General features: G+C 45.4%; 2 protein-coding genes across 2 annotated transcripts; one reads left to right on the plus strand and one right to left on the minus strand.

Annotated features, from left to right (window-relative positions):
* Nucleotides 1–1,421: 1,421 nt before the first annotated feature.
* On the plus strand, nucleotides 1,422–17,445 carry LOC134406538 (epididymal sperm-binding protein 1-like). The gene is made up of 9 exons (XM_063138012.1): nucleotides 1,422–1,531; nucleotides 3,585–3,731; nucleotides 5,793–5,957; nucleotides 6,369–6,530; nucleotides 8,014–8,160; nucleotides 10,197–10,361; nucleotides 13,641–13,767; nucleotides 13,878–13,959; nucleotides 17,270–17,445. Exons 1-9 carry the CDS (start codon nucleotides 1,465–1,467, stop codon nucleotides 17,294–17,296), a joined length of 1,089 nt encoding a protein of 362 aa, XP_062994082.1. The 5' UTR covers nucleotides 1,422–1,464; the 3' UTR covers nucleotides 17,297–17,445.
* An 852-nt stretch (nucleotides 17,446–18,297) lies between these two features.
* Nucleotides 18,298–19,766, minus strand: LOC134406669 (vomeronasal type-2 receptor 26-like; the record flags this gene model as incomplete). The annotated part of the gene is made up of 2 exons (XM_063138187.1): nucleotides 18,298–18,302; nucleotides 19,079–19,766. Coding segments are annotated over 2 exons (693 nt in total), but the record flags the coding sequence as incomplete, so codon positions are not given.
* Nucleotides 19,767–20,489: the final 723 nt, after the last annotated feature.

Raw genomic sequence — 20,489 nt, forward strand, 5'->3', positions numbered from 1 at the left:
AAAGAAAAGAAGACTGTGGTAGGAAGGCCTAACTTCTTTGAAAGCTACTCCTTTTGTTCTGATAGACCTACAGTGCCTCAGTCCTGTGTGTGCATGTTTCTGCATGGTATTCATTGGTGAGGGAAAAGAACACTTCACATACTCAGATTCACTCATGTCATTTCCCCACATATTCCAGATAGATTCCTGTCACTGGAAAATTGTCCTCCTGGAATGAGCCCTGATTCAAATTAGATCCTGATTGTACTCACAGGATTCACCTGCAATGATCATGTAACCATTGAACATTCAGCCCCTCCCTCCCTCCACTTGGGAATAGTATAGCCAACAAACAGCAGCTCTGGGTGGATGGCCAAGTTAAACTAGACCACCTTGGCCCTGCCGAGTTTACACAAGGCCTTTCTGAGAAAACTTTGCCCCTGGCATTGACCTAAGCAAGCATCTCATCAGAATTAGTTACAGCTCAAGCACAGAGGCTCTGAGCACTTCTCTCTGAAGTAAAAGTGGGATGGTCTTTTTTTTTAATCTGCTCCCATTACTCTTTATTTCTTTATATTTGTGAAGAAGCCCTGATGTTTTAAAATACTCTCCAGAAAACCCTTGTGAATCTGTGGCCTCATCTACACCAAGCAGGATATTGCACTATGAAAGTGGCATATAAAAGGCAGGAGCCGCACCAAGCAGGATGTAGTGGTATGAAAGAAGTATATGGTATGTGTCAATGGACCCCAACAGTTGTCAGTGCAGTTCAGTACATAGTACCATATCCTGCTTGGTATAGATGATGCCTGTGTGGAGAAGTTAGAACTCTGTGGACACCACCATGTCCCTCTTACCTCTGGGCTTTTTTTCCTAAGTGTAAACTAGGCTGCCACTTGCTTCATGCCCCTTTTCTAACCCCGGGATGAAATCCTGCAATATGGGAGCACAGCCAGGGATGTGGGAGAGTTTACTATCCAGCCAATCTTAGAGCAGATTTACAAATTAAGTAATTTATTAAGGTATTGTACACAGAGGAAAAAATGAAGGATTCAAGACAGGATTCAATGGAAAGGGAGGTTTTACAGCTTCAAAAGAAATGGTTTTTAAACCAATTCTAAACAAATAATACAGAAGTAAAATACTTTAAGGGAGCAATCTGATGCATTTTAGACAGAAAACAGTCCTACAACTCCCAGCATTCCCATGCTAGCAGGGGAATACTGGGAATTGTAGGACCTTTTTCTGTATAAACATGCATGGGATTGTGTCCCAAAAGTGAGGTAGAGATAGACAGTTGCTGTTTGGAACATTAGGTATAAACATGTTATTTATTCAGTCCCTGGCCATTGTGCAAACAGCCAAAGTTCATAGTTGTGGGCGGAAGGAGTGGCTATGTGGGGCATATATATATAAAAAAAACAGGGGGTTGGGTTGAGTAAATTCTATGGTCTTCAAATTTGCAAGACTGCTTTAAGTGGAGAGATGACCTCACCCATGGCCTCCTTCTTGTACAGCTTGGCTCTCCTACCTTTACTCGCAGCAGGTGATGGTAAGGAATGTTCCATCATGTATTTTTTCTGGTTCATTTAACCTAGGCTAGCATATCACTTTCAGTGGTTTTCTTACAGCTGACCACAGATTACAGAGACCTTTGCTTTGTTACAATTGTGTCAAAGGGAAAATGAAAAAGGTAAACTTAAAGGATATCTAATGAGTTTTGTAAAACAAAGGGCTCATCTACAACAAGCAGGATATTCCACTATGAAAGTGGTATATAAAAGGCAGGAGCCACACTGTTGCTTTATAGTGGTATTGAAATGCACTGACAACTGTTGCGGCCCATTGACACATACCATATACCTCTTTCATACCGCTATATCCTGCTTGGTGTGGCTCCTGCCTTTTATATATTGCTTTCATAGTGCCATATCCTGCTTGGTGTAGATGAGGCCATACGTGCAGGATTGGTTACAGAGAACAGCTTTGGGTGACTGACTGTGCCTCAGCCCCGTGGCCGCTGAACTATGAGGTGCCACAGGACACCATACTGTCCCTACTGTTATTTATGTCTATATGAAGCTGTTGGGAACAGTCATCAGGAGACTTAGGACAAAGTGTCACCAGTATGCTGAAACCCAGCTTTATTTCTCTGTGACGTCTGTCTTGAGAGCCAGTGCACATTCTAAACCCGTGTGTGGCTGCAATTGTTAGGATGAGGGCTACTAAACTGAAGCTGAACCTCTATAAGACAGAGACCCTATGGACTAGCAGTTCCTGGGTCTGTTAGCCTGTTCTGGATGGGGTTGCACTCCTGAAGGAGCAAGTACGTAGTGCTCCTGGACCTTTGTCACTGGAAGCCCACCAGACCTGGTGGCCTGGAGCACCCATTACCAACTTTGGTTGGTACGCCAACCATGCCCATTCCTGGATAGGGATAGCCGAACCAAGGTTGTCAATGCACAGGTAACCTCACAATTGGACTACTGCAATGCATTCTATGTGTGGCTGCCTTTGTGTAGTTCAAAAGCTGCAGCTAGTGAAGAATGCAGCAGCTAGGGTGCTCACCTAACATCTGTGCTAAAAGTACAGCACTGGTTGCCTGTTAGCTGCTGAGCCATGTACAAAGTAAAGTTTATGGCAAACAAAGCCCTAAACATCTGAAATGGTAGAAAGATTAATCTAAGGAAATGGGAGCAATTCTTCGCACAATAACTCTATGGAACTCAGGCTTCCATAAACCCACAGGAGTGTTCCAACATCAGGTGAAGATGACATGTGAATGTTTTTATACTTTATGTAATGCATTTCAATGGTTTTAATTTTTGCGAACAGCCCAGAGAGCCAGAATAGAAATATAATGAACTAGCTTGACTCATGTAGACCTTCTGCATGCTAGTACTTTATTGTTCAGTATCAAAATTTCTTTATATACACAAGGGCGACTGCTACATTTTTCGGGCATAGGAAAGCTGGTTGCAAGGCCAACCAAGAGTCTATAAGACTCCCAGCCACTCCCCCCACTCCCTCCCAACCTCTTCCCCCCACTCTGCCCTGCTCACTTCCAGCTGCCGCCCCACCCCTCTCCTTCCCACAACCATCCTGCTGGCTTGCAGAATTTACCTGAGGCCTCCACGCTGGTTCAGCAATGACATGTTTCAATGCCAGCTGTATCAGCTGTGTTTACATATCCTGTTGCTTAGCAACACAAAGTACTTCTCTTATCTACTGTTGCCTAGCAACAAAAAGTTCTTCCTCAGAAATGTGCCATGCATCGCCATATATATATATATATATATATATATATATATATATATATGAAATGTGTGTACATGTGTGTGCAGTGGCTTGTTTGTGTGACTGTGAAGTTTTTTGGGGTGGTTCTTGTATTATTACATCCTCTTCTAAACCATTTCAACAACCATTTGATCAAGTGACAGAAAATAAATCTTCCAAAAAGAAATGTAAAATAAATAACTTGATGATCCTTGCCAGTGCTCCAGGCTAAAAGGAGATTTTGTATTATAGCACCACTCCTGATGCCTTTTCATTTGAGTTCATCGTAGCTCCTGTTCTCATCCTCTTGCCCTCTGTTTCCATTTCAGTTCCTCCTCCCTGCAATTTCCCATTCATTTACAAAGAGAAGTCCTACTCTGAATGCACCAACGTTGATTCTTCCAATGAGACGCTGTGGTGTGCCACAACCGCCAGCTATAATGAGCATCAGCAACGGAAGCCTTGTGCCCTCAATGGTGAGAAGTGTGGAATCCCACTAGAACTCCCACTCCAGAATAATATATTGCTCCTCTCTCCCTCTCTCTCTCTCTTTCTACTTAACAAGAGGACACCCTAGTGGGCTTAGGATATTGTGGGCCACAAGCAGAAACGAGGTTTTCAGCCTCCTAATTGCAGTGGCAGAAGCCTCTACAATAAATGATCACTGTCATTGGTACTCTAACAATTGTAGTGAGAAAGAAGTGGCATCTCAAAGGTGTGTTGGTCCCAGTTGTGCCACAGCCAATAACTATGACAGAGACACTAAATGAAGAGTGTGCTTGCTTCAAGGTAGGAGATCATGTGATTGAAAAAGCTCTAAAAAGCTCTACATTAAGTGCAGGGGCTAATTGTCACCCCCTTCTTATGTATAAGAAAAATCAATTGTTTGCTGTCCTTCTTAAAACCATTGTAAATAGATCCCAAGCTTTTTGTAGTCCATCCAAACTAAAGTTGAGCTGAAAGCACTTTCCAAAGAAACTTCAGCTTCAAATTGGGGAAGAGTTTTTTGGGAGTGATTTGGAAAATGGTTCCCCCAAATCACCTCCCAGATTCCCCTGGCAGTCTCTCATTAGCTGCCAGCCAAGGTAGAGTCTTAGGCCTTAGCTAGACCTACCTGTTAGTGCGTGACGGAGGGGTGAAGATCTTGCAATGGTTTTATCGCGAGATCCCCAATCTGTTCACACGTGGCATGAAACGTCTTCAGAGGGAGAGGCATCGCGCCCGCCATTTTTAAATTTTCTTAAAGGGGAAGATGCGCACGAGCGCTCGTGCACAAAAGGTAGGTGTCGTTTTTTAAAATAATTATTTTCCCCGCTCCCCGCCCCCCGCCCCTGATGGGCGCAGTGCTCCTGAGGAGCTCTGCACCCCATGCACGGGTCCCAGCTCCTCGTGAGAAACCGCGAGGAGCCAGGACAAACCATGGCTCCCGGCCACATGTAACGCGTTCTAAAGGGGAAGGCTATATACTGGGGCAAGGGAGGGATCACCCCTCCCTGATCCCGGGATCCCCTGTGCGTCATGTGGACGTACAGCAATGATCCCGGGGATCGCCCCGGGATTTTGCCCCAACTAGCTATGGCCTAAGAGTGTGCCTGCCCATATGTTATAAGAATCAACTGAGGCTCTCATATCAGTTCAAAATCTGATTGGAATGAAGAAGCGGGCTGACCTCTCAGACTATGCTCAGTCTTTAGAATTACATTTCCAAAAAGGTCCCAATTTGAAAAATAAGCATTTTTATATAAAATGTCCAGTTTTCTTGACCAAATTCCTGCATGGAAGTTCCTGCTTGCAAAAATGCACACTTCTCCCATAGTCTAAAGTGCACAAATGTGAATTTTGGTGTGATTTGCACAAGTGCAGATGTGTGCATTTTGGAAGAGCACATTTGTGTAGGTGTGCACTTTTGAATGCAAAACCAAATTTGAGAAATGATTAAAATTGCCAGAGAATTGCATTCCAGCTTGTGTTTGAAGGAAGAACTTTCAACCTCTGACAGTTGTTCAACCATGCAGGAGATTAAAGTGTTATTTAGCATGAATGCCACCAGCATTGTACTAGGGGTAACGAACATGCAATATTTGAGTTCATTGAGGTTCTCTGAATTCTTCAAAGCTCCTTTTGCCTTGGTTGAATTCCCGAACTCAAGCTTCCTCCCACATGCATTTTTTTTAAATATGCAGCTGTTCCCATTTTAACAAAATAAGCATTGTTTTTTAAAGTGCATTTTTCCCGACCAAGTTCCTGCATGGAGGTTCCTTCAGGTCAAAATGCACACGTCCCCCATAGGCTAAAGCATGAAAATGTGGATTTTAGCTGGATTTGCAGAAATGCACTAGTACAAAAGTGTGCATTTTGAAAGTGCACATTTGTGTAAGTGCACACTTTTAAATGCAAATTCAAGCTGCAAAAATGACAGAAGTTGCTAGAGAATTGTGCTACAGCTTGCATTTGAAGGGAGAACGTTCAACCTCTTCCCTTCTTCCAAACTATGTCTAAGGTCTACCCTCTTAATTTTGGGCTCCCCACATGTACAGAATATGGAGGAACCTCCAATGGGCAGCCCTGTGTCTTCCCGTTCATCTACAAGAACCAGACATACTTTACCTGCACTAATGAAGATCATGGAGACCAAAGATTCTGGTGTGCCACAACGGGGAGCTACGATGAGAGAGAAAGGTGGAGCTACTGTGCGGACACACGTAAGATCACTGAAGGCTGCTGTGTTGCAGTCAGTGAGGGAGTCAGTTCTAGATGTAGGACCTCAGTGTAGGACTGTTCCTTCCAATATGGCCAGGTTGAACAGTCAGCCCAGCTGAAGTTTGCGGAGCTTCAAGGGGAGGGGAGAGAGGGGAGGGGAGGGGAGGGGCAAAATACATAAGCGGTGGAATAGTGTCTAAAGGGCCAATCCTATGTATGTTTTGACAGAACTATAAAGCCTACAACTTCTAGCATGTCCCAGCCAACTTCCTATCCCTGCCTTAAATTAAAATTGGCAGAATGGCAGATAATAGAAGTCTTCTCGATATTAGGCAAGAGTTTGACAGAACCCAGGAAACAGTACTGTCATAGAGTGAACCCACCCACCCTATCTCTTTTCTCTGATCTTCCAGGACTAAATGCAAATCCCAAAGGGCCATGCACCTTCCCTTTCATCTACAAAGGCCAATCCTACTTATCTTGTACAACAGATGGAGACTCCAATGGGAAGCTCTGGTGTTCCCTCAGCAAAAACTATGATCAGAACCCTCAGTGGACATACTGTGAGCCCTCAGGTAAGTGATACAAGCAAACAAACAAACCAGAAGACAATCATGATAGACTATAGTTAAGGCTCAGTTGAGCTCTAGGACGTTGGGGTGACCATCCAGAGTGTCAACGGCATAGGAGATTTGCATGGGTCCTGCTTTATAGGGGCCTACCTGTGTGCTCATGGACATCCACATATATCAGTAGTTCTTAAACTGTGGGGCACCCCTCCTGGGGAGATGTGACACATGGAAGGATATCGCATGGTTCCAAGGACGAAGAGGATCCTGAAGCAGGTACAGCCACAGGCACCTTCCTCACAACAGCACAGGCTTTGTGTCAGAGTCACCAAAACTGGTCTGCTTACCATGGAAGCTCCATAGAGGCAAGGACCACATCAGAGCTTCTGGGCCCATCATTCTCTGTCCCCATTGTCTCCCTACCATTGCCATGTGACTCTAGTGTTAGGATGGAGGCTGACATGGCCTCTTTTAGTTTTCTACCAATGCCAGCTTGTATCCCAGTCCACACATCCTCCATACTCATGGGCTGCAGACATGCAGATGGGGATGAAAATTGTGTGCGTTCACTGACCCAAGAGTTGGCTGCTAGTGGCCGAAGTCATCTGTTCCCAAGTTTGGTGTGTGTGTGGGGGGCAAAGTTCAAACTGCTTGAGAAACACTGCTGTTCTTGCACAGTGCACAGGAACATAGGTGGACTCTGTTTTGTTATTGCTTTGTATATAGGCGAGATCTTGTCCTTATTCAGGGATGGGGAATATGTCGCCTTTCAGATGTTGTTGGACTGTGAATCCAATCTGCCCTCGCTGGCATAGACAATGGTGAAGGATGCGTGTTTCACTCCAACAGCCTCTGGAAGGGACGCATGAGTCCCATATCCGCTGTTAAGGATGCTGGCATGCATGTGATCTCTGCGCATCAAGTTAGCGGAATGCAGTTCAACCCGGACCCCCTGTAAAGGTTTCAGCACACTACATGTTTCCTCACTAATCCCTGACTAGATCGGGTGATATCCCGGATCTCTGCATTTCCCCGGGATATGGCCTTACAGATTTTTCACATTTTTCCCCGCAGTCCCGGGATGATCCCGAGTCTGCGGGACGTGTGGGCAGCCATCCCGGTATAGTCCCGGATCCTCGTGAGTAAACATGAGGAGCCGAGAACCAGGCACAGGGCATGGAGCTCTGGAAGCACTCTGTGCCCATCGAGGGTGGCGGGGAGCGGAGTCTGGGCTTTCTATTAAAACCCCCCACTAACTTTTGCACTGGAGCGCTAGTGCGCTCCAGCTCCTGTTTCTTTATTTAAAAAAATGGCGGGCGCCACGTGTGGACATCACGCACCACGTGTGGACTGAGGGGGATGATCTCGCGATCACAAAATCGTGAGATCATCCCCCTCCACCCCCATTGTCCAGCTATGCCCTTAATATAGGGTTTTGCGTTGTTTTTATAAAAAGCCTTCTTCATAATACCTTTTGCTGCCTCCACAGAGCATCGCCCATGTACCTTTCCCTTCGTTTTCAACAATGAGTCCTACTCCGCGTGCACCGGGGATGGAGGTGACGATAACATACTGTGGTGTGCCACAACAGATAACTATGACAGGGATGGGAAATGGAAGTTGTGCGCCCTTCAAGGTAGGAGATCATGTGATGGCAAAGCTCTACATCAGACTAGTAAAGCATAAAAGTGCAGGGTCTGATTGTAGCCCCCTTCCTATTTATTAAAATGTCCATGATTTATTTATTTATTGCATTCATAACCCAATTTTTCCCTTCAAGGCAGCTGACACAATAGTTCTCACCATCATTTTATCCTCACAACAAAAACAACCCTGTGAGGTAGGTTGGGCTGAGAGCCCGTGACTGGCCCAAAGTCACCCAGTGGACTTCCATGGCTGAACCCGGATCTCTCAACCCGCCGTCCAACACTCTAGCCACACTGACTCTGTGTTTGCAGTCCTTCTTAAAACCTATGTGAGAACATTCCAGGTTTTCAGTCCTCCATCCAAACTAAGGTTGAGCTGAAAGCACTTTGAAAAGAAGCTGCAGCTTGAAATTGGAGGAGGGGTTTTGGGGAGTGGGTAGAAAATGTTTCCCCAAACCACCTTCTAGCTCGACCACCAAATCTGCAGCCCTGGCAGTCTCTTGGGTAGCTGTCAGCCAGGGTCAAGCATTTGAATTGTCAGCATGTCCCAATGTCTGTACAGGTATCAAAAGAGCAGTGAGACGTGATACAAGTCGGGGCAAAGTGCATTTAGAAAAGTTTTCAAAATGAACCGGAGACTCTGGTTTTCTGCAAGAAAGTCTATTTGTTTTCCCTTTACCGTGATCCTTCCATTTTTGGCAAAGGATAAGAATCACTCCTCTCTGCAATCCAGTTAAACATGGGGCCATGCTTGTTAAATGATGCCGCTGTCTTTTCCTTTGTGGCGTTTGACTTTCCCAGGGCAAACTTGATCGCCTTGCAAGATAAGCTAAAATGTCACGTGCAGCCTGTGAACATAAAGCGTCCAAAACATAGAACTTAAGGAGGAATTGCTTTTGAGATGTATCAATTTTGTAAGATCTGTTCCGTCTATGTTTCGCAGATTGTCAAGCGACTTTTGTTCTGTCGTCTGCTCCTTGATGGAATCGAATTTTACAACTAGAATTTTGTTCAACTTGCGTGAATGAGCACCAATGCTAATGCACATTGGCTCAAATGCACTAATGGAATTAGCTCAAATCCCTCCCCAAAGTAAAAAGACCAGTCTGGAAGTCCATGGAATTTTCATGACTCGGAAAAAGCCGGTCTGCTGCAGAATCCTCAGTTTGGATTCATAGAAACCCAAACTCATTTGAATCCATTGAGCCTTTCTCCAACATCCCTTTGTTGAGCCTTATGTGCTCTAAAACCTGTATTGGCTACATATGACTTTGATTGCCATGTATCTTCCAAATAATCCCAGAAAGTGTACTTTGGTAAGAATCTCACTTTGGAGTTCACTTTGGTATAAGAATCTCACATTGAACTTCCCCACTCACTGAATAGGCATTTCCAGGGTTCCCTAGGAAAAAAATAAAATAAAATCAGTAAGTCTGCTATGTGTTTTATCCAGTTTCAATCTGATGTGGAGAGACCATGGCTCAGGGGTGACGCACATTCTTTGCATATAGATGCTCCCTGGTTTCAAATCCATGTAGCTTAAGATTCTGGGAAGATGCTACTAGTCAACATGGACAATACTGGACAAAGGCCCCTTTCAGACAACATGCTAAACCATGCTGCTTAACCACAAAATGGTTATTCAAATGCATTTAACCTTAATGCGTTCCATTAACCATTTTGTGGTTAAGCAGCATGGTTTAGCATGTTGTCTGAACGGGGCTAATGAGTCTAAGTTGGTATGAGGCAGCTTCTTGTGCCATAGGATTCAGATCCACAATGCTGCATTTGTTTTCCCTTTTCCTTCCAGGCCCTCTCTTTTTTCCGCTCCCCCCCCCCGGACTTTGATTGGGCATTGACACACAATCAAAGTCAGCATCCATGCCAGTGGGTCCTATGGCCGCTGCCCCACTGGCCTTTGCAGCTGCCACTGGCCCTGCCCAGCTGTTGAATTCCAAGGCTTTCAAGGTCGTATTTCAGATAAACCATGATTAACATCTAGCCCTCTTATTCCCCACATCTGCAGCATATGAAGGCAACTCCAAAGGCAAGCCCTGTGTCTTCCCCTTCACCTATGGCAATCAAACGTACTCCACCTGCACCAATGAGAATGAGGAGGATGGGAGATTTTGGTGTGCCACGACAGCAACCTATGACAGCGACAAGGAATGGAGCTACTGCGCCGATACAGGTAAACTCATAGAAACCAGTGTCCAGAGGCTGTAAGAGGTGTTTTGGACTACAAGCCCCAGAATTCCCAACCATTAACCATGCTGGCTAGGGTTGATGGGAATTATAGTTAGGTATGGATGAATAAGTGAAGTTGTGATCGCTGCTTGCTTTGTGTGAATGGGAGATTTGTACAAATTGATCGAATTGGAGATCTGCGCAAATCTCTTGAAATTTGTGCAGATTTCCTCTATAGAATGAAGCAGGGCTGGTTCGGTCTACTAAGGAAATTTGCACCAATTAGGAACTGGGAACTGGGAATGAGACAAATGCAAGCATGTGTTTGACGATTTGCAAATATTTTCGGGAGACATGTCCTTGTGCTCATGTGCAGGGCTTCGAGCAGGGCGTGCTTGCATGTATTTGAAAAAACAAAATTCTCACACATCCCTAGTTGCAGTCCAAAACATCTGGAAGGCACCAGGTTGCCTATCCCTGTTAGAAAACCCTGTCTCTATGTTAGCTAGAGACACAGGCTAGAGCCTATTTGAAGGCCTACTCTGTGGCAACACGGGAAGCAAAGAAACTAATTTTTTCCTGTCACTATTGCGTCTGCAAAGCGCTGTCCAGTGGAACTGTTCTGAGTGGTCAGAGGCCTGTTACATACTGGCCCCCAAGAGGAGAATTCAGACCTTTTGACAGCCCCCTGTGACCAATTTGCCCAGCACTTTGAAAACAAAATCACTCGGATCCACTCTGAGTTGGATGCTATAGTTGATACAGACCCAGTGGAGGTAACTCTGCACCTGCTTGTCCAGTATTATTGGATAGTTTTCAATTTGTACAGCCTGATGATATGGACAGGGTCCTTGGAGGGGTGAGAGCCACCACATGTATGCTAGATCCTTGCCATTCCTGGCTTATAAGACCAGCCAGAGGAGGGCTGGCTGAGTTGTTAAGTGGAGTGGTCAATGCTTCCCTTCTCCAAGGCAGGGTGCCAACCTGCTTGAAGGAGGCAGTGGTAAGATCCGCGTTGAAAAAGCCCTCCTTGAATCCCACCATATTGGATAATTACTGGCCAGTCTCTAATATTCCATTTTTGGGCAAGGTATTAGAGCATGTGGTGGGTGTACTTGCAGCTTGGGTGTACTCCTGGATTCAGCCCTGAGCCTGGATGCCCGGGTTTCGGCGGTGGCCAGAAGTGCATTTGCACAGATTGGGACTACTGTGCATGGTTGTATGTGTGTGGGGCAAACCTTGGATAGAGCCCTGGGTTGAAAACAGGCTGAGTCCTGGCTCCGACAAAGGCCGTTTCTACACCAGCCTGAAAATCTGGGCAGGTCACAGCCGAGTACCTGTGTGCTCAAATGACGCACAGGGACTCCCAGGAGGAAAGACAGACAAGAACGGGTTTTCCCAGGGATGATTACTCCCTGGGAAAACCTGATTCTTCCCACAGTCTCGGGATTATCCCAAGATTGTGTGGCCGCCCGTCCCGGCTTCTTCCCTCCTTCCCGCAAGTAGTGGGGATCAGTAGAGTGAAGGAACTGGGCTGGGAGGTATCGGGGGTGGGGTGGGAGTGGGGTTGGGGCTTTTTTAAAAAACACTTGCGTTTCGTTGGAGTGCACATGCGCTCATCTCCTTTAAAAAAGAAAATTAAACATGGCAGGCATGACACCCTCCTTCCTCCCCGGATGTCGTTCCTGCATGTGGACTAAGGGGAGGATCTCGTGATCAGTATATTGCGAGATCTTCCCCCCTCCCTCCCTCCCTCTACACCAGTATGGTGTAGAAAGGGCTAAGGACTAGAAGATGGATTATAGAGCTACGACTTCTATTCCAAGGCCTTAGCTAGACCTACCTGTTATTGCGTGACGGAGGGGTGAAGATCTCGCAATGTTTTTATTGCGAGATCCCCCCTCTGTTCACACACGGTGCGCGGCGACCTCAGAGAGAGAGGCATCCCACCCGCCATTTTTCAACTTTTTAAAGAGGCAGGAGTGCACGAGCGCTCATGTGGAAAAGGTAGGTGTTTCTTTTAAATAATTCTTTCCCCCTCTCCCCCCACCCCACCCCTGATGGGCACAGTGCTCCTGAAGAGTTCTGCACCCCGTGCGTGGGTCTCAGCTCCTCGTGAGGAACTGGGAGGAGCCGGGACAAACCGCGGCACCAGGCAACACGTTCCACAGTCTCGGGCTTAGCACGAGACCGTGGAAAAAGTGGGCCTAAAGGGAAGGGCGAGATCCCGGGGCAAGGGTGGGATCATCCCTCCCTGATCCCGGGATCCCCTGTGCATCATGTGATCACACAGGGATGATCCCGGGGATTACCCTGGGATTTTGCCCCATCTAGCTATGGACCAAGTCTCTCTCTCTCTCTGTGTGTGTGTGTCTGTGTGTCTGTGTCTCTGTCTCTTTGTGTGTGTAGTACTCTGCATGCAACTGTGAAGGATATAAAATATTTTCTTATTTTCTTATTTCATTTTTAAAAGAAACAGGGCACATAAAATCACAGCTGGTTGTTAAGGGAAGGCTTCCTGGAACGGCAACATTTTCAGATGGTGCCGGAAGGAATATAAAGTTGGCACCTGCCTGACCTCCAGAGAAAGGAACTCCATAGGATGGTGGCGACCGCACTGAAGGCTTTTCCCCTGGTGGACTCTAATCAGACAATAGGTCTATGAGGAACCACCAGGAGCATGACCTCAGAGGACCCCAGTGACCAGAGAGGTTGATAGGGGAAAAGGCACTCTCTCAGGTATCCTGGTCCCATGTTGTTTAGGGTGTTGTATACTAGTACAAGAACCTTAAACATGCCCCGGTAGCGAATAGGCAGCCTCTTAAAAATGTTACACTCTGAATTTTGTTAAGGATATGTGATGTGAAATGGAGAAAGAATCAATATTTTAAGAAGCTCAAGTGTAAATATTTCTGCCTCCATGAGGGCTAGATTTTTTAAAAAAAAAAAAAAAGCGAAGGAGAGAAAACCCTCACCCAAGGTTTTAAATGCAAACCAGGCATCTGTTGGTGGCACATTATTGTCTCGCAGTTCCATGGGGCAGTTCCATGCACTGGCATGTTTGCGGGGTGTGTGTGTGTGTGCATCTAGGGCAGGATCTACACTACTGCTTTAAAGCACTTTAAAGTGCTTTATAACAGTTTTCACAACTGTTGGGGCCTAGGACACCCTCCATATACTGTTTTCAAAACTGTTATAAAGCGCTTTAAAGCATTAGTGTAGATCCGGCCCAGGAGAGGGAAGTCCAAATTACATTCATTGAATCTGTTTTTTCCCTCCACAGCTGTCTCCGGGAGAAGAAGTCTACGTTGCCAGTGCATTCAAACGCAGTCTAAAATGATCCCAGTAAGGCTTATTGCTGAAGTAAAACTCACTGAAAAGGGGCCTCATTGCGCCGTTACTGAAATCATGCAAGTATCCCCATCCCGGCCAGCTCTTTTGAAAAACCTTTCTCACCACCATTGTCTGTGTGAAAGCTCTTCTTCACTCATCCAGCTATTTCCTCTGCCTTATCTTTCAGCGCCACCATGAAGAATGGGAGGCAAATCTGCCTGGATCCCAACGCAAAATGGGTCCAGCTGATTGTGACCGCAATGCTGAAGGTATTTATATAAAGTTTTGAGAGGAGTCGATTGAGCAAAAGCTGTCTCTAAAGAACAATCGCTGCATACAAAGAGCCCTTTTGAATCAATACTTGGGCTGCAGTCTGATGAACGTCTCACTCTTGTTGGAGTTGGCGGAGCACCTGATTTGCATGCAGGGTTCAAGCCCACCCAGGTTCAAGCCTTCATATCTCCAGATAGCAGGAGTGGAGAGTAGTCTGCTATATACACTATTAGTTTGACTTAATATTTTTATTTATTTATTTATCATATTTATACCCCTAAATATAGATTTAAGCAGCTTGCATGTAAGTACATAAAGCATTGCGAGGAGTTAACTGAACAACAGATGCCTAGACTATGGGCGTGTCTAGATGACGCCTTCTCCCGGGGATTGCCCCAGGATCATCCCTGTGTGTCCACATGATGTACAGGGGATACCAGGGGCAGGGAGGGATGATCACCACTCTGCTGCCTGTTCACCACTCTGCTGCCTGTTCACCACTCTGCTGCCTGTTCACCACTCTGCTGCCTGTTCACCACTCTGCTGCCTGTTCACCACTCTGCTGCCTGTTCACCACTCTGCTGCCTGTTCACCACTCTGCTGCCTGTTCACCACTCTGCTGCCTGTTCACCACTCTGCTGCCTGTTCACCACTCTGCTGCTAAGATCATCTTCTTGGCTCGCTGCTCTGACCATGTAACTCCACTTCTGAAATCTCTTCATTGGCTTCCAATTCACTTCAGAATCCAATATAAACTTCTCCTGTTGACCTACAAAGCTTTTCACTGTCTAGCTCCTTCCTATCTCTCCTCTCTCATCTCACACTATTGCCCCGCTCGTGCTCTTCGCTCCTCTAATGCCATGTTTCTCGCCTGCCCAAGGGCCTCTCCTTCCCTTGCTCGGCTTCGTCCATTCTCTTCTGCTGCCCCTTACGCCTGGAACGCTCTACCAGAACATTTGAGAACTACAAGTTCAACCGCAGCTTTTAAAGCTCAGCTAAAAACTTTTCTTTTTCCTAAAGCTTTTAAAACTTGATTTTGTTCTGACTTTATACTGTTAGTTTTCCCCTACCCTGTGCCTGTTTACCCTACCCTGTGCCTGTTTGCATTCTCTTCCCTTCCTTATTGTTTTATTATGATTTTATTAGAATGTAAGCCTATGCGGCAGGGTCTTGCTATTTACTGTTTTACTCTGTACAGCACCATGTACATTGATGGTGCTATATAAATAAATAAATAAATAAATAAATATAATAATAATAATAATAATAATCCCTCCATTTCCCTGGGATTACCGGGATGGCTTTTAGCCTGATTTTTCAAGGGATCGTCCTATGACCACGGGAGGTGTGGGCAGCTGTCCCGGTTTCGTCCCGGCTCCTCGTGAGTAATCGCAAGCAGCCGGGAACCAGGCACAGGGCCGGAGCCCTTCAAGTGCTCCATGCCCATCAGGGGTGGGGAGGGGAGCGGGGTCATTTTTTTACAAAAAACATCACACCTTACTTTTGCACTGGAGCACAAGTGCACTCCAGGTCCTGTGTTTTGTTTTGCTTTTTAAAAATGGTGGGCGCGACGTCCTCCTTCCTCCCTGGACGTCGCGCGCCACATGTGGACTGAGGGGGAGGATCTCGTGATCAGCGTATCGTGAGATCCTCCCCCTGTCCTCCCCTGGTGTAGACATGCCCTATAAAGTGTCCTTTGGAACAATAGCTGCACATGAAGAGCCCTTTTGAAATAACACTTGGGCTGCAGCCTGAGGCACAGTTCACTATTATTGGAGTACAGGGAAGGGCTGTAGCTCTGTGATGGAGCACCTGCCTTCCATGCAAGGTTCAAACCCTCCCAGATTCAAGCCCTCCCATTTCCAGACAAGGCTGGGGAAAATACTATGCTGGATACACGATTTGACTTGATTTGAAATGGATTCCTATTTTTCTACATGAAAATTTAAGCACCCTGCGTGTACAATGGAAACTTTGTTTTCAATAGGCCCTGTTTTGCATAACGATAAGCCCGGCATCCTGGTCAATCAACCATGTTGTGAATGAGTTATGTGCTGGTGCATGGAGCCCATTTGCTCCTTTCTTTGGATGAATGGGTAATCGAACCAGGAAGGGGAGAGCTCCACGTGAATCCGAATCCAGGATTTTGGTCAAGCGCACCCAAACCTAGTCAGCAAAATTTAAACCAGGCTTGTTTGGGAACCCTTAACCACAATTTGTGTTTGGACATCATGTGTAAGAAAGTAGTTTATTTGTATAGCAAATGACATTACAATAAACAACACATTAAAACAACTACAACAGTAACCAAGAGCAAGATGTACAAACCTAACAGTAAAAGATTACTCATAAACACAGTTCAACTTGTCACAGAATTTCCTCCTTAGAATTGCTGCTCTGAAAGCGAAGCGGGCCACCTTTTCAGAGAACTGGGGCAATCTATCCCCAAATAAAAAATTGATTAAATAGCCATCAGATCTGCCTGATGGCAGGTCTAAATCACTAAATAAGTTTGTCCTTAAATCTTTAAAAAATTGGCAGACAAGCAGATAATGAGGGAGGTCTTCAGGCATGTTGGCTCCCACAGGATGGAGCATGCAGTGTTTTGTGAGTTCGGTGCAATTCAGTCTGTTTATTTCCTTGAGTTCAATGTGTGAACAGTGTATGATTCTGAATGAATATGTGAGGATGGGTATTGCGTAGGTGTTGATGGCTTTGAAAATGTTTTTAGAGTTGAGTTTAGATTTTAGGATTTGTGCTAGGCGAGTTTTATATTGCATTCTTAGTTGAGTTTTTACTGTGGAGTGACTGATTATATCATTATCATCGTCATCATCTCTCTGCAAACTCCACGGTTCCCCTGAATATGCTGATACCCCTTGGAATTGGCTCTGTCTTAGCTACAGGTCCATCTGCACTCACCCCCTGAGATTGATCTATAAGTAGTTTTAAAAGCCAGGCACCGATCACACACAGAACCTGCTTAGCTGAATTGTGTGCCTGCAGACCATGCCCTGGGACCTTTATGAATTGCTTTATCTGTAGATCCACTATCATAGGGATGACAAGCATACTGTCTACCTAGCCAGAACACCTCCTTACAGATACCAAGTGATTTACAGTCAATGGCACTAGTCCCTTTGACTGCAGGCTGGCAACACGTTGCTCTTGAAGTACTACGGTGACTCTAGTTGGGAGCATGAAGTAGATGCAAGAGAAAGTTCAGATATTGATGAGGCGATATGAGAACCAATAGTGGTCCAATTCTTTGCAGTTTCTCATGTTTTCATTTGCAACCTTGTCTAGCGTACTGAAAATCAGCCAGCGCAATGATGGAGGCTTTGATCACGCATTACAACATACAAATGTCAAAGGACACCATCCAACAGGAAGTTTTCCTGCTAATTCTTCTGGATTGGGAAAAAATGATTTAACAAAGGAATGCCACACTGTACACATGAACATAAAAATTTCTAATCTCAGTCTGTGGAGCTGATTTGTTGATTAATGTCTGGAGAATCAATTATATGCTGAATAGCCCAAAATCCACTTATTCATTGTCGGGATCTCAAAATGAGGGGACCAACCAGGAAAGAGATCTTGGGGGGCGTGGTGGATAGTTCAATGAAAATGTCAACTCAACTATGACCACTTTTGGAATAAGATGTATGGTTGTGGTCACCACACCACTAAAAGGGGTATTAAAGTGTTGGGAAAAGGAGCAGAGAAGGGCAACCAAATGATTGAAGGGTCAGAGTACATCACTGTATTAGGAAAAGATAAATTTTTGGTGTGGAGGGTTTTTTAATTTTGAAAAAAGAAAAGAAAACTACCAGAAGGAGGGGACATGGTAGATGTTTATAAAGTCCATGAAGAACAATTCCATCAACGGCTACTAGTCCTGATGGCTACATGCTACTTCCAGTATCAAAGGCAATATGCTTATGTACACCAGTTGCTGGGGCACATGGTTGGGAGAGTGCTCTTGCACTATGGCCTCAGCTAGACCTAGTGGTCTAATGGGACAGAGGGTTGAAGATCTCACGATGTTTTTATCGTGAGATCTCCCCCTCTGCTTACACGTGACACGCAATGACCTTGGAGGGCAAGGATGTCATGGCCACCATTTTAAAAATAAAATTCTTAAAGAAGAAGAGCACGGGAATGCTCGTATGCAGAAACGTAGGTTTTTTTAAAATTTAAAATTAATTCTCCCCCCCCCTCGATGGGCGCAGAGCTCCTGAGGAGCTTTGTGCCCTGTGTGCAGCACCTGGCTCCTTGCGAGGAACTGGGACAACCTGTGATGCCTGCCCACACATTCTGCAATCTTGGGATCATCCTAGGACCGCGGAAAAAGTCGGCTCAAAGGTGAGCGCGAGATCCTGGGGCAAGGGAAGGATCATCTCTCCCTGATCCCGGGATCCCCTGTGTGTCATGTGGAGGCACAGGGACGATCCGGGGATCGCCCTGGGATTTCGCCCCATCTTGCTAAGGCCTAAATCTGGCTTGTGGGCCCCTGGTTGACAGCTGGTTGGCCACTGTGTGAACAGAGTGCTGGACTAGAATGCACCCTTGGTCTGATCCAGCTTGGCTCTTCCTATGTTCTTAACTTGGAGTCATCTAATGAAATGTATTAGGACTATGTTCAGGACACGTCAGAGACAGTTCTACTTAGCACAAGTGGGTATCTCAATTTTGGCATTTGGCAATGGCCATTAGATTAGCTGACTTGAAAAGGAGATTAGAGAAATGCATGGTTATTCATCATTACAGCTATATAATGTTGTGAACCACAGAGAGTTTCTATTATATTCAGTGGTGTATAAACGTTACAAAGAAAAAGAAATAAACTTAATGGGATCTGAGCTTGTGGTGATTGAACAAGAACGAGATCTTGGGATTGTGGTGGACAGATCGATGAAAATGTCAGGGTTTTTCCCCCCAGAATGTTTTATAATCACAGAATCTATCTCCTCATTAAATTATCTTTACAATTGAGATTGGGCCTCAGAAGAATAATATAGCATTTTGGGAGAAAGATGCAACCCAGGAGACCAGCGCCAGAGGCCAAGATAGAGAAGATCTCCACGGCCACCATGGACTTCCCCTTGGTGCTCAGATAGGTTGGGACAAAGGAGATCCAAACACTGCAAAACACCAGCATGCTAAAGGTGATAAACTTGGCTTCATTGAAGCTGTCGGGCAATTTCCTTGCTAGGAAAGCTACCACAAAGCTAACAAAGGACAGGAAACCCAGGAAACCCAGGACAATGTAAAACATGTTGACAGACCCTTCATTGCATTCCACTATGATCTCTTGAGCCAGGGAATGGAAGTCCAGGTTTTGGAATGGAGGAGAGTTTATTATCCAGACAGCACAGATAACACCTTGGATGAAGGGACAGGCCAGGACAAGAGAGTTTGTAAACTGTCTTCCCAAGAGTTTCCTTGCCATATTTCCTGGCTTGGTGGCCATGAAAGCCAGAACCACCATGACAGTTTTTGCCAACACAGAAGAAACGGCAACAGAGAAGGTGATGCTGAAAGCAGTTTGTCGTAGAAGACAGGTGACCTTTGTGGGTCGGCCGATGAAGAGGAGGGAACAGAGGAAGCAGAGCAGGAGGGAGATGAGGAGGACATAGGTGAGGTCTCGGTTGTTGGCTTTGACAATTGGTGTGTCACGGTATTTAATGAAGCTTAGCAGCACAAGACATGTGATCAGAGAGAGGAAAAGAGCAAGAGAAGTTAAAATGATGCCTAGAGACTCTTGATAGGAGAGGAAGTGGATCTTCTTGGAGATACACTGGTCTTGGTTCTTGTTTGGATATTGATCACGTGGGCACTGGGCACAGCGAGCTTCATCTGCAATGAACAACAAGCACTGAAACTGACGTATATCAAATATGACACATGGGTTCTTTTTGGGGTAGCCTATTTAGCTCAGAAATAAAGAGATGGAATTATCCATTCTACAATTCATTGCACGACCAAGTGAACAATTCTGATTTACAGCTTTGTGTTTGAGATTTGGCCACTCATGAAAACAGTCGGAAAATATATTTTTTGAACATGATGGGTCTCTGTGTTACAGTATTTTAGAAGAAAAACAACATCTGAATTCTGAACCTGGAAATGAAATCCTTGTAATATATTAGAATTGATCCACAATTGGTCACCTGTATCACCCCCTGCTTTTGCAACAAAACCCAATATCCCTAAATAGCAAAGGAAAGGGATATTTTTGGAAATGCACTGGTCTTCGTTCTTATTTGGGTGTTAATATTCTGGGCACAGGGCACCGCAAAGTGCATCTGGAATGAAGAACAGCTACTGACGTATCACAGGCATTACACATTTGTTCTTTTTGTGGGGACCAGTTCACCCAAACAAGGGTAGAAGGAATTATCTGTTCTGCAGCTTTCTGTACAACTTCCCTTTTTTGCTTCCTCCTTAAGCATCAGCAAATAGAGTCAGAAAAGGGTCAGAATGCTTCCCCTCTCCCTTAAATATAAGCTCCCCCTGTTGA

Source organism: Elgaria multicarinata, chromosome 11, assembly GCF_023053635.1.
Source record: "Elgaria multicarinata webbii isolate HBS135686 ecotype San Diego chromosome 11, rElgMul1.1.pri, whole genome shotgun sequence".
NCBI classification, from domain to species: domain Eukaryota; kingdom Metazoa; phylum Chordata; class Lepidosauria; order Squamata; family Anguidae; genus Elgaria; species Elgaria multicarinata.